Source organism: Gossypium hirsutum, chromosome D07 (assembly GCF_007990345.1).
Source record: "Gossypium hirsutum isolate 1008001.06 chromosome D07, Gossypium_hirsutum_v2.1, whole genome shotgun sequence".
Lineage (NCBI taxonomy): Eukaryota > Viridiplantae > Streptophyta > Magnoliopsida > Malvales > Malvaceae > Gossypium > Gossypium hirsutum.
The window spans coordinates 48,166,291-48,189,251 of NC_053443.1; the positions used below are offsets into that span (position 1 = coordinate 48,166,291).

Sequence of the window (22,961 nt, forward strand, 5' to 3'; positions counted from 1 at the left end):
TGGTTTTTCTAAAACTATTGGCCGTTGTTCTGTACTCAATGTCGAGCTTTAGGGGTGCTCTTGAGGGACTGCAAGTAGCTTGGAATCTAAGGCTAAAAAAGGTGGTACTTGAGATGGATAGTACTGCATTTATTCATTTGAATCAAGCAACTTCAGTAGAATAACATCACTCAGCTATGTTACGAGCTATTAAATATCTATTCCAACTATCTTTAACGGTTAGAGTTACACATGTATTTAGAGAGGGTAATTGGGTAGCCAATGGTTTGGCATCAATGACGTCTTCAAAACCTCTGGTTAGGTATATTTACATACAACCACCAAATGAAATTCTTTAACTACTACACGATGATTGCTCTAGAATAGCTTGGCATTGCCTAGCCTAGCCTAGTTATGATTTTATCCTTCTTCTTGTACCAAAAATATATATATATATTATTCCTTCATTTAATAGCTAAATATATAAAATCATATATACAAAAAAGGTCGGGCCTGGCCCCGGTTCTTCAATGGATCCACCCCGAGAGAAGCAGCGAGGAAAGTACACTGCTTGGACTTAATAAGATTATCACCTATTTAATGTTCTAACTTAAAAACAAAAGGATGAAATTGAAGCTAACAACTCTCCAACTCCAAAGTTAGGCTTTGGAATAAGATTTATAATCATTTCTCACTTGTTCGTCTCTCTCTCTGGTACCTACAAGGTCTTGATTTCTAATGAGAACTCCTTCACTTTCCAGCTTTTGTTTCTGTACAGTATCTGAAAGCAAATTAAAGAAGAAGCCGAGCAAGGGAAAAGCTAAATCATCACTTCCTCAACATCTATGCCGTCGATTTTCACTCGACGAGATCAGAGTTGCCACCAATAACTTTGACTCCCATTTGGTTCTTGGTAAAGGTGGCAGTGCAGTTGTATACAAAGGGCTTTTCGATGACGGGGCTTCGGTTTTTGCTGTCAAATACTTGCTGCTCGGATCCTCACGACAGAAAACACTTGAAGACTTTCGAAATGAGGTGCAGCTACTTTGCCAGCTGCGCCACCAACATATTCTTACTCTGATTGGATTCTGCGATGAGGCCGAAGACGAAAAGATCATAGTGTTCAATTATATGAGTAAGGGATCGCTCTTTGATCATCTCCACGGTACTCGCTATGATCCCCTCCCATGGAAACAGAGGTTAGAGATTTGCATTGGGGCAGCTCGTGGACTACATTATCTTCATGCAGGAGCAAAGCGTGCGATCATCCACCGTGACATCAAGACCAAAAACATTCTTTTGGATGACCAAAAGATTTCTAAGATTGCGGATTTCTCCTTGTCTAAGATCGGCCCTTTTAGTTTATCAAACACTCCCATCAGAATAGAGTTACCTCCTCTGGATGAAATTGAATTGGAAACAAGTCGAACGAGGCTGTTTGGTACTTTGGGTTATGTGGCTCCTGAACTTTTCATTGATACTACTCTTGTGACAGAGAAATCAGACGTTTACTCATTTGGGGTTGTTTTGCTTGAAGTACTTTGTGGTAGAAAAGCAATAAAGTTTGATGCGGGGTACGATAATCATCGACATATAATTTCTTGGGTCAATGAACACCTAAAGATGGACCCATATTTGGAAGGGAAAATAGCCCCGAGTTGCTTACAGAAATTCCTGGACATCGCTTTAAGTTGCGTCCATGTTGGGGAACATAAACGACCTGCTCTTGGTGAAGTGGAGATGACATTAGAGCTTGCCTTGGAGCTCCAAAACAAAGCAGACTCCGAAGTGGAGTGGCATGGAGAAGTTATGTATGAAGAAGTACTTTTCCCTGCATCTGCCTTCACCAATTTCGCTGATTATCAGACTGATGTACTCTGCCCCCATGGAAGTTTTCGTGTCGAAGATGCATATAGCTGCAAACCTGAGGATACATTGTCAGACATTGAAGATCAAATTAATTAGGCATGTTTAAAGCAGATGGGATGTTTCTTAGCATTCCTGACTGTTGTCAATTGAAGATTTGATGGTTCAGAAAGGAGAAATCTAGTTTGTTAAGGCAATTGAATAGAGACAGCCTCTTTAGTTTATTTTCTGCCGTGATTTATTTGTGTTATGGTGTGAAAATAGCTGTGCTTAAGGAGGAACAGTTGACTTTAGATTTAATCAAATGATGAATTAAAAATTTTTCATGTCCTGTGTCAGTTTAGACTCGGTCAATTTTAGACCCTTGCGATGTCAAAGTTTTTATTATGCTGTAAATGGAGATAATTAGATTTAATTATGTTTAGCTCGATTGGCAGGAGGACCCTGAGCTCAAGCGTGTTAAAATGTATTATCTTTTTATTTGTGGGTTGGGAGGGGCTATGGATAATTTTATCTAAATTATTTATTTATGTATTCATGTAGGGAAATTAATAATTTTTAGTAATTTGTTTTTATTAAAAATAAATTTGTTATAAAATAAAGAAAAATAAAGAGAATAAAGAACAAAGAAAATGTGAAAGCAATAGAGAACGTGCTTTATTGATGAAAAGGATGATTACAATGCTTCATCAGAGTCTCTATTTAGAGGCATAATAAGTATAAAAGAAGTAGAGATTACATTCTGATAGTTATTAGAATTTAAGATACATCAAAATTTTATCTTAATCATGATGGATATCCACTTAATAAGATATTCATAACAAAATTTTAATTATAAAATTATTTTTATTAAGTAGTAAATATTTATTTTACTTTTTAAGATTAATCATTTACATCAAATTAATTTTGAATTAAGTGATAATAATAATTTTATTTCAAAAGATTGTGAACGAATATACACAAATACGTCATTTTTAAAATAACAAAAATGTTTTTCTTTTAGCAAGCAAATCGTGCATTTCTCCTAAATAAAATTAATTTGCAAATGAATATATTGATTAAAATATTTAAAAATATCATTTAAAATTAAATTAAGAATGTTATAATTAATAATACCATATTTTTTTTATTATATAATCATAGGTATCCTCATCCATTTTACAATTTGAGTTTAATCTTATTTGGATTGTAGTAATATTCAGGTTAAGCCTTCTCAACAATGTCGACTCCAAAATTCAAATTTAATCCAAATTATAGATTTTTCTAATTAATATTATAGTAAATTTTAGATTTAGTCACTTATATTTAGAATTTATTAGCTAGTCCTAAAGTATTTTTCTAATTAATATTAGAGTAAATTATAGATTTAGTCACTTATATGTGATTTAAATTATGTTTTGGTCATCAAACTTTAAAAAATTAGTTATTAACGTTATCCAAAAATACAATATTGTTATTAATGTTATTAATTTGTTATATTTTGACCATCAAGCCATTAATTATCATTGGTGGTGTAACAACAAAATGACATAACGCATTATACTATTATTTTAAACAACAATTTTAGGTCAAATTGTATAACTTGAAACATCCCAGTTTTGAGGTTAGAGGAATTAAGGTTTGCATAAGTCAGAGACTTTAAGTAGGTTTTTAAGTTTCTCGTGGCGAATTGGAAACAACAATGGGTCTAATGATTCAGTGGTTAGATGTTCAAATTATTCCAAGTCTAGTTCAAGTTTTAATGTGAGCAAAGGGGAAACTTTGTTTTAGTTTTTGGTTTCAACTTTTTCTCTTATAAAAAAAAAAAAGATTGATAGGGTTATGTCTAAATAGGATTGTTTTTATTTATTTTATTTTAATTAGATTTTTAAAGAAAAAAAAGGGGAAAAATAATCCCAAAAACTTCTTTCACGTTCTTCCTCTTTTATTTTCTTTTGTTTTCCCCAATTTCCAGATTTTTTTATTTATTTTCTACTTATTTCTTCCGTTTCTCAATTCTCCTCTTCTTCTTTTTAGTTTCTACATTTTTGTTATTTTTTGTTTGCCAAGGGTGATTGTTCCTGTGTGTTTCGTCTAATTGGATGTTGAATCGGGTAGGTTTTGTCTATTGGGGTTCATGAAAGATTTGCGTCTATTTCTTTTATGTTGTTTAATTGAAATTCTTATAGTTTAGTTTGTATGTGAAATTAAAGTTTCAGAACAGTTTTTGTGGAGGTGAATCAGTTAGTTCTTGGTGCTTGAGATCTCGATTATCAGTTGTGTTTCTGAACTATTAGAGATTAGGGACCATTTAGTTGTCTAAATACACGATTTTCAGCCTGATTCAGTGTGGTTTCGTAACCACACAGGTAGGCACACAGGCGTGTGCGTCACATGGGCGGTCCACACAATCGTGTGACCACTATTTGGGGATTTTATCGTTTTTTACACGGGCGTGTGCCTTGAACACACAGCCGTGTTTCTTAGCCACAATAGCATGTGAGTTTGCCATACAGCCGCGTGGTTCTGTTTTGCAGATTTTGTTTTGTGTTGTAAAACTGACTTATTTTAGTTCCTATGTAATCCAATGCTCGTTTAAGCCATTTTAAATGTGTTTGAGACTCTAGTACTATTTGGTTTCGTGAATGTATATGTACTTAGAGGATCAATTTGATTGTTTGTTTAAGTGTTAATGATGTGATGAATGAATTTGAGTTTCTTGTTGTTATCGTTACTTAATAAATGAATACAAGTGTAACTGATTCTAAACTTGTTCAACTGAATACGTACCTCTGTTTTTGTAAGTCTGTTAGTGAATTGTGTGCATTCCTACATTTGCATAAAAAATATGGGATTTTGGTTGTGAAGAGAAAGAAGACTGATTTGGCAGTTTGACTACAATATTTCTGTACAACGGTTTACCGCATTATATTATACATATGTCAGTTCAGCTGCATATTTTTATTCAAGTGGCTTAGTTCCACTTTTGTGGTGTGTAGGGTGAATGGCCTATTATGGTCTTATGCGGTGTGCAGGGTGGATTGGCCTACTGTAGCCTTAATGTGGTGTGCAGGGTGGACGAAGTGGTGTTTGGTTGGTGGGGTAGGTTTTTACTATTCATTGCTACTTATTTGAGCATGACTCTTTCTGTTTATATTTGAATATGAATGTTAGATCATCAGTAATTAAGTTGTGAAGTTATTGTGGTAATGTAATATGCATGTTATGAATTTGTGAAGTTCTATGTGCTTTCGGTTCGCATATTTGTTATGAATGTTGATATTGCGAATACGTTAATTTAGTGGGAGTTCCAATTTACAAACAATTCTATTACGCTGTTTACATTCGTTAAATTTTGTTCCAACATGACCTCACTACTTAGTTTTAAGACTCACACTGAGCTCACGTAGCCCATCCCTTTAGTTTCCTCTCTTTTCAGGTTAACTTTCAGCTTGAAGGTTGGACTCGACAAATCGGTGGTCTCAAAATTTTAAAGAGTTTGGTTTGTTTTAATGATGTTTCTTAAAATTCAGTTTATTATTTTCAGTTGATTGGTAAGGAAGATTATAATACTGTGGTATGAGTTTTTGTTTTCGGACAATTAGTACATTCTGAGTTTATGATTTTCAAAACTTAAAATTTCTAATGTTGTGCATGAGTTTAAAACTAAATATGATTTTCTGGCAATATAACAGTTTAGTTCTTTCGATGTAAATTTCTGACTTAAAGCTCGTTGGTTTAAACTTTCAAACCTATTTTGGATTGCAAAATCAATAGCTCATTAAGTGTAAACTAGTTACAAGTAGAATTTTAAACTTTTGTAAAGTATATTGGGAAAAGTCGTTTTGGTGGAGTGGGTGTAAAAGAAAAAAATTTCGAAAAGAATTTATTTGTTTAAATTCGGGATTAGTATTGTGCCTTTTTGGTGGTGGCTAATGTGACCTCCAAGATCCGGTCAAAATTTTTGGGCCGAGTTTTGGGGTGGTACATAACTAATCCTTATACTTTTTTTTAAGCAATTTAGTTCTTGCCCTTTTATTTTCTTTTTCTTTTTCTTTTTGTTATGCATAGCTAAAAATAATTTGATGAATTGCTGTTGATGAAAAGCTACATTTAGAGAAATTATTAGATAGATCTTTCCTACCACGTGATACAATCCATCCTAATATTTTTATACCATATAAATCTTTTTCCACATCAGCTTTTTTTATTCTCACCCAAATCTATCATGTTTCTTTTTACCTTTTATTCTTTCCCCTTCCTTCATTAACTGGACTTATCGTAGATGGAATTTTTTTCCTTATATGTTGATCATATTACACTTTTCCAAATTAACGTCAATTAGGTTCTAGTAAAATTGAATTTCATCTAATTTTTCAACCACCTTCTTCACATTAACTATATTTGAATAACATACAAATCCCAACATTAATGCCCCTCTCAATCTTTTTTAGGGTTTGGCTGATACACTTTGGGGTTGAACTTTTTTATAGTTATGCTTTGCATGTGGGTTTAGGGGTTCAACTATATGACTTTCTCTTGTGGTGGTTTTAAGGAGTGATGTGTTTTTTCCCTTATTCTAAGGTATTGATTTTGACTTTGTGTTCTTAAAATTGTGGGAGCATGTTTGTTTGTTTTATAATATTTGGAGATTGGAGACAGAGGTAATTCAAAGTGAAATTATACAAAACGATTCTAAGGAACTTTTTAAGAATTTTGTTGGTGATGGTGGAAAGTTGTGATGACTTTATTGGCTTTGTTATATAATCTCTAAAAAAAGTAAAAAACTTATGTATTTGGTCACATACATCAACATTTTAATCTGAATTAGTTCTCATGTCATGTGCATTGTACGTGATTTTATGAATTTATTTTTTAAATTTTTTAAATAATATATTGTTATAGTTTTAAAATAATATATATTCTAATTAAATGAGAATTGATCTAATTTATAATAAAATGTCATTAATTTTGAAAAATAATTGAGAGAATAAAATAACATCTTAAAATTAATGAAAATGAATAATTGGGAAAGCAACTGATAGTAAAATATTAAATACTTAGATAAAATAATTTTTCATTCGAATATGAGTCAAAATTTCATCTACAAAGAACCATTACACTAATATTTAATTGCCTTTGACATAATATTTTACAACAAAATGATAAACAACATTGACAATGTAACATCCCTGACATTTCCCGAGAAGTGAATAGTGTCAATTCTGGTTGACATGTATTCGAAATTTTCAAAGAAGGCAGAAATAGAAATATTAATATTAGTGGATAGGATAATTAGATATTATAGGAAAATAAAAATGCTTTTGAATTTAGAGAAATTAAATTAAGGATTGGACTCAATTGTAATAGCGTGAAAAGTATTGGGCTATAGTGTAAAATTTAAAAATAAGACTTGATGGAATTAGATGGATGAGAAAAAGAGAAAGGACTTAGAGTGTAAATTGACCATGAAACTACTTGGAGATGTAACATAATGATGATTAGATTTTATTCTAATTAAATACAAATTTTTTTTTAAAAAAAAGAGAAAGGTCAGAAGAAAAAGATGATGGGTAGATATTTGGTATAGAAAGATGTAGAAAAAGGCAGGAAAAGGAAAAGTCAACTATTTTGGTTACTTTTATCTTTTTCCTCATGTCTCCCTCAGCTCCATTTCTATCAAATTTCATTTTCTTTTATTTTAGTCCTCCTCCACCATATTTTAAACCCTTTCAAGTTTTAAACTCTAAATTCTTTCATAGGTTTTTAGTGAAAATAATAGAACAACCCTATAGTGAGATTATCATATTGTGAAGGATTTTGAGTAAATAAGGTAAGAATGATGAATTTTCTTAAAGGAATTCATATTTATCTATTTGAAATGCGTGGAAATGATGTATGATTATTGTATTGATGAGTAAATATTGTGTATGTGTATTATGACAAAGAAGTGGAGAAAAAAGGAAAAAAGATTCATACAAGCATTCTATGTAAGTATATAAAAAATTTTACTTTATTTTAATCAAGTCTCTAATTGAAAATTTGATTGATTGGTTTAGTAATATTCATGGGATTTATTAATGTATAAAAATATGTATTTTTGAACTATGAAAATTATTTGAAAGTGAAAGTATTTTCTTATAGTGATTTGAAAAATATATGTACTAATTTGAAGAATAAAGACTTAATTGCAATGTAACTCCCCAAAATTTCTAATTTCATTATTATGAAAATATGACACAAATATCTGTCAGTTTTAGTTGTTATGTGTTTTAGGAGTGTTTGGGAGGTCCCAAGTTCAAGCCTTCGCTTGGGCAAATTTTGGTATTTTGAATGAATCAGGCCTTACTCTTGTTCAGTAGGCTTTTATTTGATTATTGGGTAAATTACATTAGAATAGATCTGCTGGTCTGGTGGTTAAATGATGTGTTATTGGTGGAGGTCTTGTGTTCAAATCCTTATGCAAATAAGGGTATTTTTTTTTGCTCAAATTTCTGGATAGAGTTGTGTAATAGGGGATTCTGAGTAGTGGATGTGTAGTGGGAATTAGGGGAGAAGATTAAGGGATTTTGGGAGTTATAGGGATTTTATTTTATTTTTTTCCCATAACTGAATTTTGACTCTCTTTTCTAAAAATATTTTGCCGTCTATTATTCTCTCTCTCCTCTTGTCAAAATTATTTGAGTTTTTCCATCTTTCTCTTCTTTTTCTTCTTCTTGATTTTTCCCTAATCCATTTATTTTCCTTTGTTTTTGCACGCGGTTAGTGCTAGCTTAGTTTTGGTAAGTGTTTATCTTCATTTCTGTCATAAATCTCTTAGCGACTGAAGTGGTAATGTTTTTTGTCTGTGGTTTGGGCGTAGGAGGAGGCTCGGACTTGTGATTTCAGTCTTCTCGTCTTAACAATAGTTAAATGGAGGGTTATCGTTGATGGTAAGATGGGTTTCTTTTCGTTCTTGGTTGTCAATTCACTTGTAAATCCATTAAATTGATATTGAGTATCTTGATTATAGGCTTTGGAGTGCTCGGGGACTATTTTAACATCAAACAAAACCAGGTGTGTACCTGAAATGCAAAAAAAAGGGATTCGGCGAAAAGCCGAAATTGCTTGCTGTTTGGACAGCAGTAGTAGGTTAATTTTGAAAAATCGCCATAAATTATGGAAATCAAATTAGAGGATGAAAAAAATATAGAATTAAATCTTATTGAGTCTAGTTTCTCATAGAAGAAGCGGTGTAAATAATGGAATTGTAAATCGAGAGATATAATAAACTTTGTGAGACAAGGTTAGAATGAATTCCGGTTCCCCTGTTTTGACTTTGGAAAATCATCAAAAATTGGACAAAAATAATTATGGGTTAAAATTTACATGTTTAAATTATTAATGAGTCTACTTTTAATAGAAATAAATAGAAACTTCATCAAAAATTTTTACTAAGAGATAATTAATTTTTAGCAAAGAAGGGTTGAAGCTGTCATACAGCTGAACAGGGGTAATTTTGAAGATTTTAATGTACTTATTGGCTAAACCAAAAATTTTAAAAATTTTATGGTAGAAAGGTATCTGAGTCTGTTTCAAAGACATCAAGCAAATTTTAATTTGGAATTTTGTAGCTTAAGATATAAATAATTTGTAACAGTGACTCAAGTAGACTACTTTGAAGGAACACATAAGTAAGTAGTGAAAACATATATAAATATTTAGCTAGCACGGGTTACATTAATGGATCACGCGGCCAAGGCCAATTTGGGCTGAGTGGGCCATATAGGCTTGTGAGCCCATTTTTCTGAAAAGTTCTATAAGGTTGCACGGGTCGCCCAAGTTGACTGTGGACCTACTGTAGGGTCGGTAAGCTTTACTTAGACCCTTATATGTGTGATCTATCTGACTGATTTCTATACCGACATGACTTATGAAATCTGAATGTATGTACTATTAATTGCATAATGGCATGCCATATTTTGTATGATGCACTGCATCGATGTGGGTTGATGATATTTGGAGGAAGTGTCTGAAAGGCTATTAAGCCTGTTTTCTAGCAGCTCAGCTACAACCTTTTGATTATGTGTCGCATTTTGGTACAGCATGGTGTGTAAGGATAGGTGGGTTGATTTAATCCCCACATGGTAGGGTTGGACGGAGATGGTGTGTAGAGGCTAGTGGGTAGGATTCTGATTTATTGTATCTGCATTCTGTATCTGATATGGGCCAAGGCCCTAATGTATTTCTGAGACTATATCTGAACAGGCTAAGGCATAAATTAATTCTGTGATGGGCCCAGGCCTCAGGCTATATCTAATTGAATTTTATTGATTATCTATATGCATGTTTTCTGTGCCGATTACACACTGAGTTTGCGAAAACTCGCATTTTCTCTATTTAATCTATACAGGTAATCCCCAAACTTGATGGGTCGGTGCAGTGGAGGACTCGGCGGTGGCCACACGTAAAATTTGGACTGTTTTCTGTTAATGCCTAGAATTTATTACTTATTTGGGGTTTTTGATGCATCTTTTGGACTATGAACTGGTTAGCTTTAAATTTAGGACTTTATAATATTTTTTATGGTTTTTTTTAAACTGCAACTCCACGAAACACGATTTTTTTCTAAAAATTAAGGATTTTCGTAAATAGAAACGATTTTACCTAAATTGATTGGTTATAAAAGTTTACGTTAAGAGACAAGTTTTAAAGCAAATCAACTAGATTTTTTAGAATTAAATAAAAGCTAACTTATTGTAACGATTTTTGAACTCGACAATCTTGTCTTTAAATTCCTTTCCATGTGATATCACCAGATTCAACCACAACGTCTAGGTCGGGTTTAGGGTGTTACATTTAGTGGTATCAGAGCCAGGTTAAAAAACTCAATTGTGGATTTGGGTTTTAAAACGTGGTTTTAGAGAAATGATTTTTAAATGGTTTGATATATTTTTGATTATGTGGTACACCGAGTCTCCGGCTTCGATTCCATAAGTGTTCTAAAAACTCTGATAAGTTTTTGAAAATATGAGTAGCATATTCTGAAACTACTATGGGTAGTACACTATACTGAGAACACTTTAGATACTGTATACTGAAAATAGTAGTAAAACTGAAAACTATAGTAAGACTGCGATTCGTGATAACAAACTCTAAACTTTTGATACTGTTTTGCATAAAATATCTACTAATAGATATCAAAACTGTACCTGAGTTATAAAATTGTTAACACAGATAAGCTATGAATTCTACAATGAGTGCACGAGGTATCCGCGAATGGGGTACTAGAGGTCGAGGTAAAGGTCGTAAAGGGGCTCGAGTTGAGTCCTCGTCGTTAGGCAGCATATCGAATCTAGATACCAGCGAGACATCAGTTTCACTTGCAACAGAGACTAGGTCTCATGATCACATGGCCGGGGATGGCGCCTTGTCCCAGGCTATGCTGAGGATATTAGAGAGGGTCGCGAGGCCTAACACTGGATCTGGGGCTGAGGGTCAGTTACGGAATGACTCCGGTGCAATAGGGCTGAGCTATTCAAGAGTGTTAGTGGAGTCACCCCTAGCGTGACCGAGTACTGGATAGAGGCCATAGAAAGAATTATGAACGATCTGGACTTTACCCCTGAACAAAAATTGAAAGGGGATGTTTTCTTGTTTCCCGATAAAACATACCAATGGTGGCTGACCGTTAATGAGGGCACTCAATCCAAATGACTGGCTTGGGATTTCTATAAGTCTGCTTTTTAAGGTAAATATGTGGGGGCAAGCTACATTGATGCTAGGAGACGTGAGTTTTTGAATCTCACGTAAGGGGATCATTCAATGGCCGAGTATGATGCCGAATTTCTAAGATTGAGTCACTATGCATGAGGCATGGTTACGATTGAATATGAGCGTTATGTCCTCTTCGAGGATGTTCCTTTAAAGGTTCAAGGGACAATATTTCTGGATAATTTGATAGAGATTCTATTTGGGCAGTTCGATATGATATTAAGGATAGACTGGTTGGTCAAACATCATGTCAGTTTAGACTGTGTGACTAAGAGGGTCGTATTGTGAATTGAAGAGGGGTAATGAAATAGTTGTGATTGGGGAACGGCATAATTACTTGGCAAATGTGATATCTGCACTGGTAGTTGAGAAATTGGTTCGCAAGGGATGTGAGGCGTATTTGGCCTACGTAAGTGTTTCTGCTTTTGGGGACTCTACTGTTAAGGACATCAGAACTGTGAGTGATTTTTCGAACGTCTTTCCTGAGGAGCTACCAGGTTTACCTATAAATCGAGAAGTAGAGTTTAGAATTGAGCTTTTTCCTGGTACAGCTCTAGTGTCTATCGCCCCCTATCAAATAGCACCAAAGGAGCTTACAGAGCTTAAGGCTCAGATTTATGAGTTATTAGATCGTGGGTTCATCCACCCTAGTATGTCTCCGTGGAGAGCACCGGTATTGTTTGTAAAGAAGAAGGATAGATCCATACGGATGTGCATCGACTACTGGCAACTGAACAAGATGACCATTAATAACGAGTACCCCTTACCGAGGATAGATGATCTGTTTGACCAGTTTTGAGGAGCTTCAGTTTTTTTCAAGATTCACCTCTGATCTGGATATCATCAATTAAGGGTTAAGGAGGCTGAAGTTCATAAGACGACATTTAGAACTTGTTATGGTCACTACAAGTTTCTAGTGATGCCATTCGGACTGACTAATGCACCGGCAGCTTTCATGGATTTAATGAATCGAATGTTCCAGCCTTATTTGGATCTGTTTGTGGTGGTATTCATTGACGATATACTAGTTTACTCGAGGACTGATGATGAGCATGATGAGCACCTTTGAGTCGTTCTTCAGACTTTGAAGGAAAAACAACTCTATGCTAAGTTTAGTAAGTGCGAGTTTTGGCTGCGTGAAGAGATATTTCTTGGTCATGTAGTTTCGGTTGAGGGGATTCAAGTTGATCCTTGAAAGATTGAGGCTATGTTAGAGTAGAAGTAACCTAGGAACGTGTCTGAGATCTGCACTGGCGAGATAATATTGACGATTTGTAGAGGGTTTTTCAATGATTATAGCACCCTTAACTAAGCTGTTACGTAAGGGTGTGCTATTTAATTGGACTGATGCGCAGCAAGAGAGCTTGAGAAGCTCAAGACTGTATTGACTGAGGCCCTTATTCTGATACAACCGGAGCTTGAAAAGAAGTTCACTGTTTATAGTAATGCATCATATGTCGGTTTGGGATGTGTGTTGATGCAGGATGGTAAGGTGGTAGCCTATGCTTCTCGTCAGCTTAAAACACATGAGGCGAACTATCCGACGCCCGATTTGGAGTTGACCGTTGTAGTCTTTGTAGTGAAAATTTGGAGGCATTATCTGTACGGTTAGAAGTGTATTATCTACACCGATCATAAAAGCCTCAAGTATCTCCTCACTCAGAAAGAGTCAAATCTTAGGTAGTGTAGATAGGTTGAGCTGCTTAAGGATTATAATTGTACCATTGAGTACCATCCCGGCAAGGCCAATGTGGTGGCTGATGTATTGAGTCGTAGTGCTATGACTGATCTGAGAGCTATGTTTGCTTGACTTAGCCTATTCGACGATGGAAGTCTGTTACCAGAACTTCAGGTCAAACTGACATGAATTGAAAAAATTTGAGGTAAACAGTTGGGGGATAAGTCTTTCAGGTTATGTTTTAGTCAGGTTGAGAATGGTGGCACTACTGATTTTTGGATAAATAGTGATTGGGTAATTTGTTTCCGTGGTCGGATTCGTGTACCGAATGATGAGGATTTAAGGTAATCAATTCTAAGAGAGGCACATGGTAGTCCCTATACTATGCATCCCAGCGGGAACAAGATGTACCGAGATCTTTGGAAATTATACTGGTGGCCATGGTTGAAGCGTGAGGTTACCGACTTCGTTACTCCCTGTTTGACTTGTCAGCTGATTAAGACTAAGCATCAGTTACCTTCGGGTTCACTGCAGCCGGTTAAGATACCGTTATAGAAATAGAAGCGAGTAATTATGGACTTCATTATTGGGTTGCCTCTAACACCCACTAAGAAAGATTCTGTCTGGGTCACCGTGGATCGATTGATCAAGTCAACTCACTTCATCCCGGTAAGGATAGACTTTTCTCTTCAAAAATTAGCTAAGCTCTACATATCAAAAATAGTGAGATTGCATGGGGGTACTTGTCTCTATCATTTTCGATAGGGATCCTCGTTTCACGTCTCGATTCTGAAAGAAGCTTCATGAGGCTCTAGGTTCAAGATTAGACTTCAGTACTGCTTTCCATCCTTAGACAGATGGTCAGTAAAAGAGGGTGATTCAGATACTGGAGGACATGTTGATGAGATGTGTTATTGATTTCCGAGGAAGTTGAGAGGAGTACTTGTTGTTAGCAAAGTTTGCCTATAATAATAGCTTCCGGTCTAGCTTCCAGATGGCACCTTACGAGGCATTGTACGATCGTAAGTGTCACACTCTTTTATGTTGGACTGAGTTGAGTGAGCGACATGTTCTGGGTCCTGAGTTGGTCTCTGTGATAGAGGATAAGGTTAGATTGATTCGGGATCGATTGAAAACGGCTTTTGACAGGCAGAAATCTTATGCAAAATTAAAGAGGTGTGAGATCGAGTATTCTGTGGGGACTTAGTTTTTCTCAAGGTCTCGCCATGTAAAAAGGTTCTGAGGTTCGGTCACAAGAGCAAGCTAAGCCATCGGTTTATTGGACCTTACCGGATTCTAAAATGTGTGGGACCTGTCGCTTATCAGTTAGAGTTACCTCTAGAGCTGGACCGCATTTATGATGTTTTTTACATCTCGATGTTGAGGCTACCGCTCTGATCCCAAGCATGTTGTTTTTGTTAGGAGATTGAGGTTAGGCCATACTTGACCTTTTTGAGGAGGAGTCGGTTCAGATTGTGGAGTGTGATGTAAAGATCTTTCGAGAAAAGTCTATTCCCTTAATGAATGTGGCATAATCATAGTACTGACGAGGCCACGTGGGAGCCTGAGGATGCAATGCGTTAGCAATATTGTCATATGTTCTGATCAGGTAAAATTACGAGGACGAAATTTTCTTTTAGGGGGTAGAGTTGTAACTCCCCGAAATTTTTAATTTCGTTATTGTGAAATATGACACAAATATCTGTCAGCTTTAGTGGTTATGTCTTCTTGGAGTGTTTGAGAGGTCCCAAGTTCAAGCTTTCACTTCGGTAAATTTTGGTATTTTGAATGAATTAGGCCTAACTCTTGTTCTGTAGGCTTTTATTTGATTGTTGGGTAAATTAAATCAGAATGGGCCTGCTGGTCTGGTGGTTAAATGGTGTGCTATTATGGTGGAGGTCTTGTGTTCGAATCCCTATACAGGCAATAGTATTATTTTTTTGCTCAGATTTTGGGATAGAGTTGTGTAATAGGGGGATTCTCAGTACTGGATGTGTAGTGGGAATTAGGGGAGAAGATTAAGGGATTTTGGGGGTTATCGAGATTTTATTTTATTTTTTTCCATAACCGAATTTGACTCTCTTTTCCAAAAAAAAATTTTGCCGTCTATTCTTCTCTTTCTCCTCTTACCAAAATTCTCTGAGTTTTTCCATATTTCTCTTCTTTTTCTTCTTCTTGATTTTTCCCTAATCCATTTATTTTCCTTCGTTTTTGCACGCGGTTAGTACTCGCCTAGTTTCGGTAAGTGTTTCTATTCAATTCTGTCATGAATCTCTTAGCGACTGAAGTGGTAATGTTTTTTCTTTACGATTTGGGTGTAGAGGAGGCTCGAACTGGTGAATTTTGTGTTCTCGTCTTAACAATAGTTAAACGGAGAGTTATCGTTGGTGGTAAGATGTGTTTTTGTTCGTTCTTGGTTGTCAATTCATTTGTAAATCCATTAAATTGATGTTGAGTATCTTGATTATAGGCTTTAGAGTGCTCAGGAACTATTTTAACATCAAACAAAACCAGTTGTGTACCTGAACCGGAAAAAAAAAGGGATTCAGCGAAAAGCTGAAATTGCTTGATGTTTGGACAGTAGCAGTAGGCTAATTTTGAAAAATTGCCATAAATTAAAGAAATAAAATTAGAGGATAAAAAATATATGGAATTAAATATTATTGAGTCTAGTTTCTCATAGAAGAAACAGTGTAAGTAATGAAATTGTAAATCGGGGGATATAATAAACTTTGTGAGACAAGGTCAGAATGAATTTGGGTTCCCCTGTTCTGACTTTGAAAAATCATCAAAAATTGGAAAAAAATAATTAGGGGTTAAAATTTACATGTTTAAATTATTAATGAGCCTATTTTCAATTTAAACAAATGGAAACTTCATCCAAACTTTTTACTAAGAGATAATTAATTTTTAGCAAAGAAGGGTGGAAGTTGTGGGATAGCAGAACGGGGGTAAGTTTGAAGATTTTACAGTACTTATTGGCTGAACCAAAAATTCTGAAAATTTTATGGTGGAAAGGTATCTGAGTCTTTTTCAAAGACATCAAGCAAATTTTAATTTGGAATTTTGTAGCTTAAGATATAAATAATTTAGTAACAGTGACTCAAGTAGACAGCTTTGAAGGAACACATAAGTAAATAGTGAAAACATATATAAATATTTAGCTAGCACGAGTTATATTAAAAATGGATCACGCAACCAAGGCCAATTTGGGCCGAGTGGGCCACATGGACGTGTAAGCCCATTTTTCTGAAAAGTTCTATAAGGTTGCACGGGTCGCCCAAGTCAACTGTGGACTTACTGTATGGTCGGTAAGCTTTACTTAGACCCCTATATGTGTGATCTGTCTGACTGATTTCTATACCGACATGACTTATGATATCTAAATGTATGTACTATTAATTGCATAATGGCATGACATATTTTGTATGTTGCATTGCATTAGGGTGGGTTAATGATATTTGGAGGAAGTGTCTGAAAGGCTATTAAGCTTGTTTTTTGGCAGCTCAGCTACAACCTTTTGATTATGTGCCGCATTTCGGTACAGCATGGTGTGTTGGAATGGGTGGGTTGATTTAATCCCCATATGGTGTGTAGGGTTAGACAGAGATGGTGTGTAAAGGCTGGTGGGTAGGATTCTGATTTATTATATCTGCATTCTATATTGGATATGGGTCAATGCCCTAATATATTTCTGAGACTGTATCTAAACGGGTTAAGGCCCAAACTAATTGTGTGATGGGCCCAAGCCGCAGACTGTATCTAACTGAATTCTGTTGATTATCTGTATGCATGTTTTCTATAGGGATTACACATTGAGTTTGCGAAAACTAACCCTTTCTCTATTTAATCTGTACAGGTAATCCCTAGACTTGACAGGTCGGTGTAGCGGAGGACTCGACGGTGGCCACACGTAAATTTCGGACTGTTTTCCGTTAATGCCTAGAATTTATTACTTATTTAGGGTTTTTGATGCATCTTCTGGACTATGGACTAGTTGTCTTTAAATTTGAGACTTTATAATGTTTTTTTATGGTTTTTTTTAAAACTTCAACTCCACAAAACACGATTTGTAACACCCCAAACCCGACCTAAACGTTATGGCCGAATCTGGCGATGTCACATTGTAACACCCCTTACCCGTATTCGACGCCAGAATAGGGTACGAGGCATTACCAAAACACATACATTTATAAACGTATTAAACTGAGTTATAAAATTTCATACTGATTAAAACTTTCAAATTGTTATCTTCGAATAGCTAATTAGGGCTTACAAGGCCCAATATATATACTCATTCGATCTAAGCCTTATAGCTATCACCATTTTTTTCATTTCATAGCCATATATGAACTTATAACCCTTCACTTTCTCGTCATATGAATTTATCAATTATTACTTGCTTCTCGCAAGTACCTGAATTGATCCGTATCATTTCATATTCTCGTATCGTCATATTTTTCCTATTAAACCATTGTAATATATTAAATATTCAATATCTTGTAAAGATTCGCTAATCTATCCCATATACTTTCACACAGATTAATTCACAATTCACAAGTCTTATCATTTCAAAGCTTATAAGACACATGTACATATCTATACTAACTCGTATGAGTCTCATACTCATTCATATACTCAATATATCTGTTAAATCATTTCAACATCGAAGAATCCACATTATGTTAGAAACAATACTAATAACAATCATAAATCTTTTCATATTAATTTCATATATCACTTACTGAACTTCAAATATCATTTCATAAATATGAAATTCACTAACACATCTTGCCATATACAATATCCAATTGGTGAAATCACTTAATTGAATTCAACTTCAACAATCACAATAAATCTATCACTTGAGTGTGAGTCCATGTAACACTTACCAACTTTGTCAAATTAGTGAACGTCTTACAAAATTGAGTACTTTATTTTCTCGATGCCATAGTCCAACTATTGTCTTACACATAATCACATAACATATACCGATGCCATAGCCCAGCACATAATCACATAACATATACCGATGCCATAGCCCAGCTATGGTCTTACACGAAATTACATATCACTTATTGCCATGGTCCATCCATGGTATTTTCCGTCAATTCGTCTTTATCACTGAACGAAAATACTCAACCCTGCGTTCTACTCAATTTGAACTTTCTTTCCAATTTATCTATTTTTCTCAACAATCATAATTCAACCATGAATATATATATAGAATAATACATTATGTCATGCATAATACTAACAAAAAATTGTTTGATTTCATCCATATGAATTTACAATTCAATTCATAATAACTAATTGAAATGAAACATTATGTCATTTCTAATTCAACGTTTATCAAATATAATCGGCATATGACCAATTTATATACAAATCATTCATATATTTTATTTTTCCTCCTCCTCCTCTCCATTCCACATCCTTAATGTACATAACACTCTTATAAATAACATTTTCTATAATTTTACTATTCACTCATATGTATATTCAAAGTTGTCTATCTGAGTCAGAGTCACTGAATTATTTTTATTCAGAGCTACAAAACTCCAAATTAAGATCTATTAATTTTTCCTGAAACTAGATTCACATATCTTCTTACCATAAAATTTTCAGAATTTTTGGCTTAGCCAATAAGTACAGTTTATTCTTTAAAGTTTCCCTTGTTTCACTACTAGATAGTTCTGCCCTCTCTTCACTAAAAATTAATTATCTCATTATCCAAAATTCAGATGGTACTTACATTTATTTAAATTAAAAATAGACTCATTTAGGGTTCTAAACATATAAATTTTATCCCGTAATTATTATTGTACAATTTTTAAAAATTTTCCAAAATCAGAACAGGGGATTCCAAACTCATTCTGACCCTATCTCACTCAACTTAAAATATCTCAAAATATATAAGCCTTTTTCCTACTCTGTTTCTTTTTTGTGAAAATAGAGTCATTTAGCTTTAATTTCATATTTCATTTAGCTTCTAATTCAATTTCCACCATTTTTGGTGATTTTTCAAAGTGACACAACTGTTGTTGTTCAAATCTATTTTATTTCTAAATTTACTCTTTAATAGTTTAATTACTTCATATCATCTTACTCAAGGGTCGATTAAATATCGAACCCAATATTCATCATGTAATCTTATTCATTTCACATGTACTTTCACTTGTCCAATTTCCTCGATGAACACTTCAGAATATTAACAGTTACTCGACGGAATCAACACTTAGTAACCACCGTTAGAATAAATAATTCGGGGAATTAACACTTAGAAACCCCTCGGGGAATCTGCACTTAGCAACCCCTTTTTGATGAGTGATTCGGGAAATCTGCAATTAGCAACCCCTTATATTCAATGAATCCCGGTCTAATCCGAGTGTTCAATCGGGAACCTTATTTACAACATTTTACCAACCTTTTCAAATTTAACCATATTTTTTAAATCTACATCAAATATTTATTCTATATTCAATCATATCTCAACAATATATTAAATAAAATTAAAACAATGCATTATTCACATACAAACTTTGGTGTAACAATATAAAAATTTAGCAATTTAGTCTTTAATCTTTTTTTTTCTCCGATCAAGGTCGATTCCACTTCTTTCTTGATCTATAATAACACATTTGACTTATTTAATACTCACATTTATCAAAACAGTCCTTGACTCAAACTTTGGCAAAATTATAATTTTACCTCTAAACTTTTGCATATTTACACTTTTGCCCCAAAGCTCGTAAATTAAACTTCATCCCTTATTCTTATGTATTATGACATGCTGAACATTTTTCCCTTCTATGGCAACATCGAATTCCCACTCTAACACTTACTTATGAACATTAGGTATTTTTGCCGATTATGTCGTTTTACTCGTTTTCACTTAAAATCGCTTAGCAAAAGTTGTTTAACATAATTTCAAGCTTCATATTCTACCATAAAACATCACAATAAACACATTTCACCTGTGGGTATTTTTCCAAATATAAACCCTAGGTTAAATTATTGCTATAATAAGCTAAATCAAGTTACCGAGACTCTAAAAATATAAAGAACATTAAAAACGGGGCTTGAAATCACTTACTATGGAGCTTGGAAGCTTGAAAACCCTAACTATGGCTCTCCTCCTAGTGAAATTCGGCCAAGGCTTGAAGATGGAAAATTTTTTGGCTATTTTGGCCTTTTTAATTCTTTTAATTACTAAATAACCAAAATGCCCCCAACTTAAAAATATTCTATTTCACTTATCTCATGTCCATTTTTGTCCAAAAAGTTAACCAATGATATAATTTACATTTAAGGACATCTAATTTAAAATTTTATAACGATTGGACACTTTTAACATGTAGAACTCAAATTTTTCACTTTTTACAATTTAGTCCTTTTTACTAAATTGAGTGCCCAAACGTTAAAAATTTTGAACAAAATTTTCACAAAATCATTCCATGAAATCGTGGACCATAAAAATATAATAAAAATAATTTTTTTCCTCTTAGGATTTGTGGTCCCGAAACCACTATTCTGACTAGGTCCAAAATCGGGTTGTTACACGTTTTTTTAAACTAATGATTTTCGTAAATAGAAACAATTTTCCCTAAATTAATTGGTTACAAAATTTTCTACTAAGAGACAAGTTTTAAAACAAAACAACTAGTTTTTCTTTTCAGAATTAAATAAAAGCTAACTTACTGTAATGGTTTTTAAACTCTACAATCTTGTCTTCAAATCCCTTTCCATGTGACATCGCCAGATTCGGCCATAACGTCTAGGCCAGGTTTGGGGTGTTACATACAAAGAGTTCAAAATTAAATAAGTGATATATATGTTAATATAAGGTATTCAAGTGAAATGTAAAATTTTGATAAGGTGAATGTTAAGTGAAATTTTATGAGTGTTGGTTCTATTTAAAATGTTAAGTAAATATAAAAAATAGTAAAATTTGAATTGTTTTATTGTTGAGAAATAATTATATGAAGTATATAAGTGAGACATTTGATGGTGATGAAATAAAATATTGAGTGAAAATAAATGATAGTTTATTGTATATAGAGAAAGGACTAAATCATAAAAAGAGTAAAGTTAGAACTATTGAAAATTGTTGAGTGAATATAGTGAAATTTTGTGTTGAATACCCCATGTAGACAATATCAGAACTAGTAGGATATAAATGACACGCCATTTGAAAAGTGACTAAGCGCGCAAGTAATAGTGGCACTACAGTACAAGTGAGTGGCACTTCGATGCAAAGTGATATCTGCACATTCGTGCAAAGAATAGTGACACTTCAATGCAACCTATCAATATTCTCGTATATCCTACCATGGTCTATTAATTCTACAATTAGACACTAGCAATACGAGGTAAGTGAATTTAATGTGGCATAGGTAAGTAATTTGAAACTGGTAGAATTGATGTTTCAATAAAGTTATTATGGAAACAAAATTTTGTATATGGTGATTGAATGAAATGATAGTAGTATAAACATATATGATTATATATGAGATTGTGAAAGAAATCAATTTTAATTGCATGGTATGATTCTTGATATGCTTACTAAGCTCTTGTGAGCTTAATGCGTTTCTTTCAAACTCGTAGGTGTAGATCTTTTGAAGTTAGAAGGTGAAGATCGTCTCCAACTCATCTTATCAAATTTCAAGCTTTAGAGGAAGTATGAATTTAAGTTTTGGGCATTAGATTTGGCATGTACATAGGATTTCATTGAGAAATTTATATTATCTAAAAGATGAAATCATTGGATAGTGATCTTCACTGTAAACCTTGTGTTCTGGGTATGTTTGAAATTGTTTCATGATGATTTGAGACATGTTTAGGGTTGATAAAAGTATATTTGCAATGTTTTCCTAGGTTGCATAGAAGGTATATAGCATAAAGAAGTGTTTTAAAGTGTTTTAGTGTTTTAAAGTGGTTTGTTTAAAGTGGTTAGCGACGATGGGTTGTTGATGTCGCGACATTGTAATTCGCGTGGTCGTGACTAGCTATTCTATAACATCTGATTTTTAGTGGTGCCGGAAATGATAATTTCAGAACCACATTTCTAATGATTGAGTCCGTAAATATTATTATTTAATATTTACGAGATTAAAATATAGTTTAATTAAAGTTTGGTCCCTTAATTTTGTTAATCAGATAGTTAATCAAAGTATAATGACTAAATTGTAAAAGTGGTAAAAGTTAAACGCTATAGATTTTTAAATGCTAAAGGAATAAAATAATAATTAAACTAAGGTTTAAAATGGTAATTAGACCATTGGAAGATAGTGGACGGTTTGGTGGTGGTGTTTTGTTAAAATAATGTTAAAAATTAAATAATGATAACATAAAATAAAAACAAATTAAAAGAGAAGAAAACCATTTCCTTCTCCCATTCATCTTTTTGGACGAAACTATAAAGAAAGAAGAGAGCTTGAAGTTTCAATCTCTTTAGCTTTGCATGGTAAGCTTAATTTGGTCCGTTTTTCATAAATTTTATGTTTTCGAGATCATAGAAACTTAATTTAGCTAACTCGTGTTTTATTTTTTAAAACTGTTAAAGTTTTAAAATATTTTCTTTGATGAATGCTTGAAGCTTTTGGTACTAAATTGCTAGATTTTAAGCTTAAATATGAAAAAAAGACTAGTTTGTAAAATTTAATTACTAATTTTTGAACATAGGGACTAAAGTGCATGAATTTTG

General features: G+C 33.6%; 2 protein-coding genes across 6 annotated transcripts; both read left to right on the forward strand.

Moving 5' to 3' along the window:
- Positions 1-717: 717 nt before the first annotated feature.
- Positions 718-1,944, forward strand: LOC107956225 (receptor-like protein kinase FERONIA). Its single transcript, XM_016891946.2, has one exon. The coding sequence runs from the start codon at positions 718-720 to the stop codon at positions 1,942-1,944; it is 1,227 nt and encodes a 408-aa protein (XP_016747435.1).
- A 1,491-nt stretch (positions 1,945-3,435) lies between these two features.
- Positions 3,436-10,403, forward strand: LOC107954902 (uncharacterized). Of its 5 annotated transcripts, XM_041097776.1 has the most exons (6): positions 3,436-3,588; positions 4,824-4,926; positions 5,264-5,326; positions 8,687-8,756; positions 8,837-8,880; positions 10,217-10,403. In XM_041097776.1, the coding sequence occupies exons 1-6, from the start codon at positions 3,527-3,529 to the stop codon at positions 10,301-10,303; spliced, it is 429 nt and encodes a 142-aa protein (XP_040953710.1). In that variant the 5' UTR covers positions 3,436-3,526; the 3' UTR covers positions 10,304-10,403. The 5 variants fall into 5 exon arrangements, 2 of the variants coding, with proteins under 2 accessions (XP_040953710.1, XP_016746074.1); XM_016890585.2 differs by lacking the exon at positions 5,264-5,326; XR_005916310.1 differs by lacking the exons at positions 4,824-4,926; positions 5,264-5,326 and having other exon boundaries at positions 3,436-3,938.
- Positions 10,404-22,961: the final 12,558 nt, after the last annotated feature.

What these genes read in the sequence shown, in the direction of transcription:
- LOC107956225 (XM_016891946.2), top strand. Translation starts at nt 718, where the DNA reads ATGAGAACTCCTTCACTTTCCAGCTTTTGTTTCTGTACAGTATCTGAA.
- LOC107954902 (XM_041097776.1), top strand. Translation starts at nt 3,527, where the DNA reads ATGGGTCTAATGATTCAGTGGTTAGATGTTCAAATTATTCCAAGTCTA. An exon ending in TCAAAATTTTAAAGAGTTTG is followed by an intron (nt 5,327 to 8,686) that starts GTTTGTTTTAAT and finishes GTTTGGGCGTAG; the next exon opens with GAGGAGGCTCGGACTTGTGA. An exon ending in TTAACATCAAACAAAACCAG is followed by an intron (nt 8,881 to 10,216) that starts GTGTGTACCTGA and finishes TAATCTATACAG; the next exon opens with GTAATCCCCAAACTTGATGG.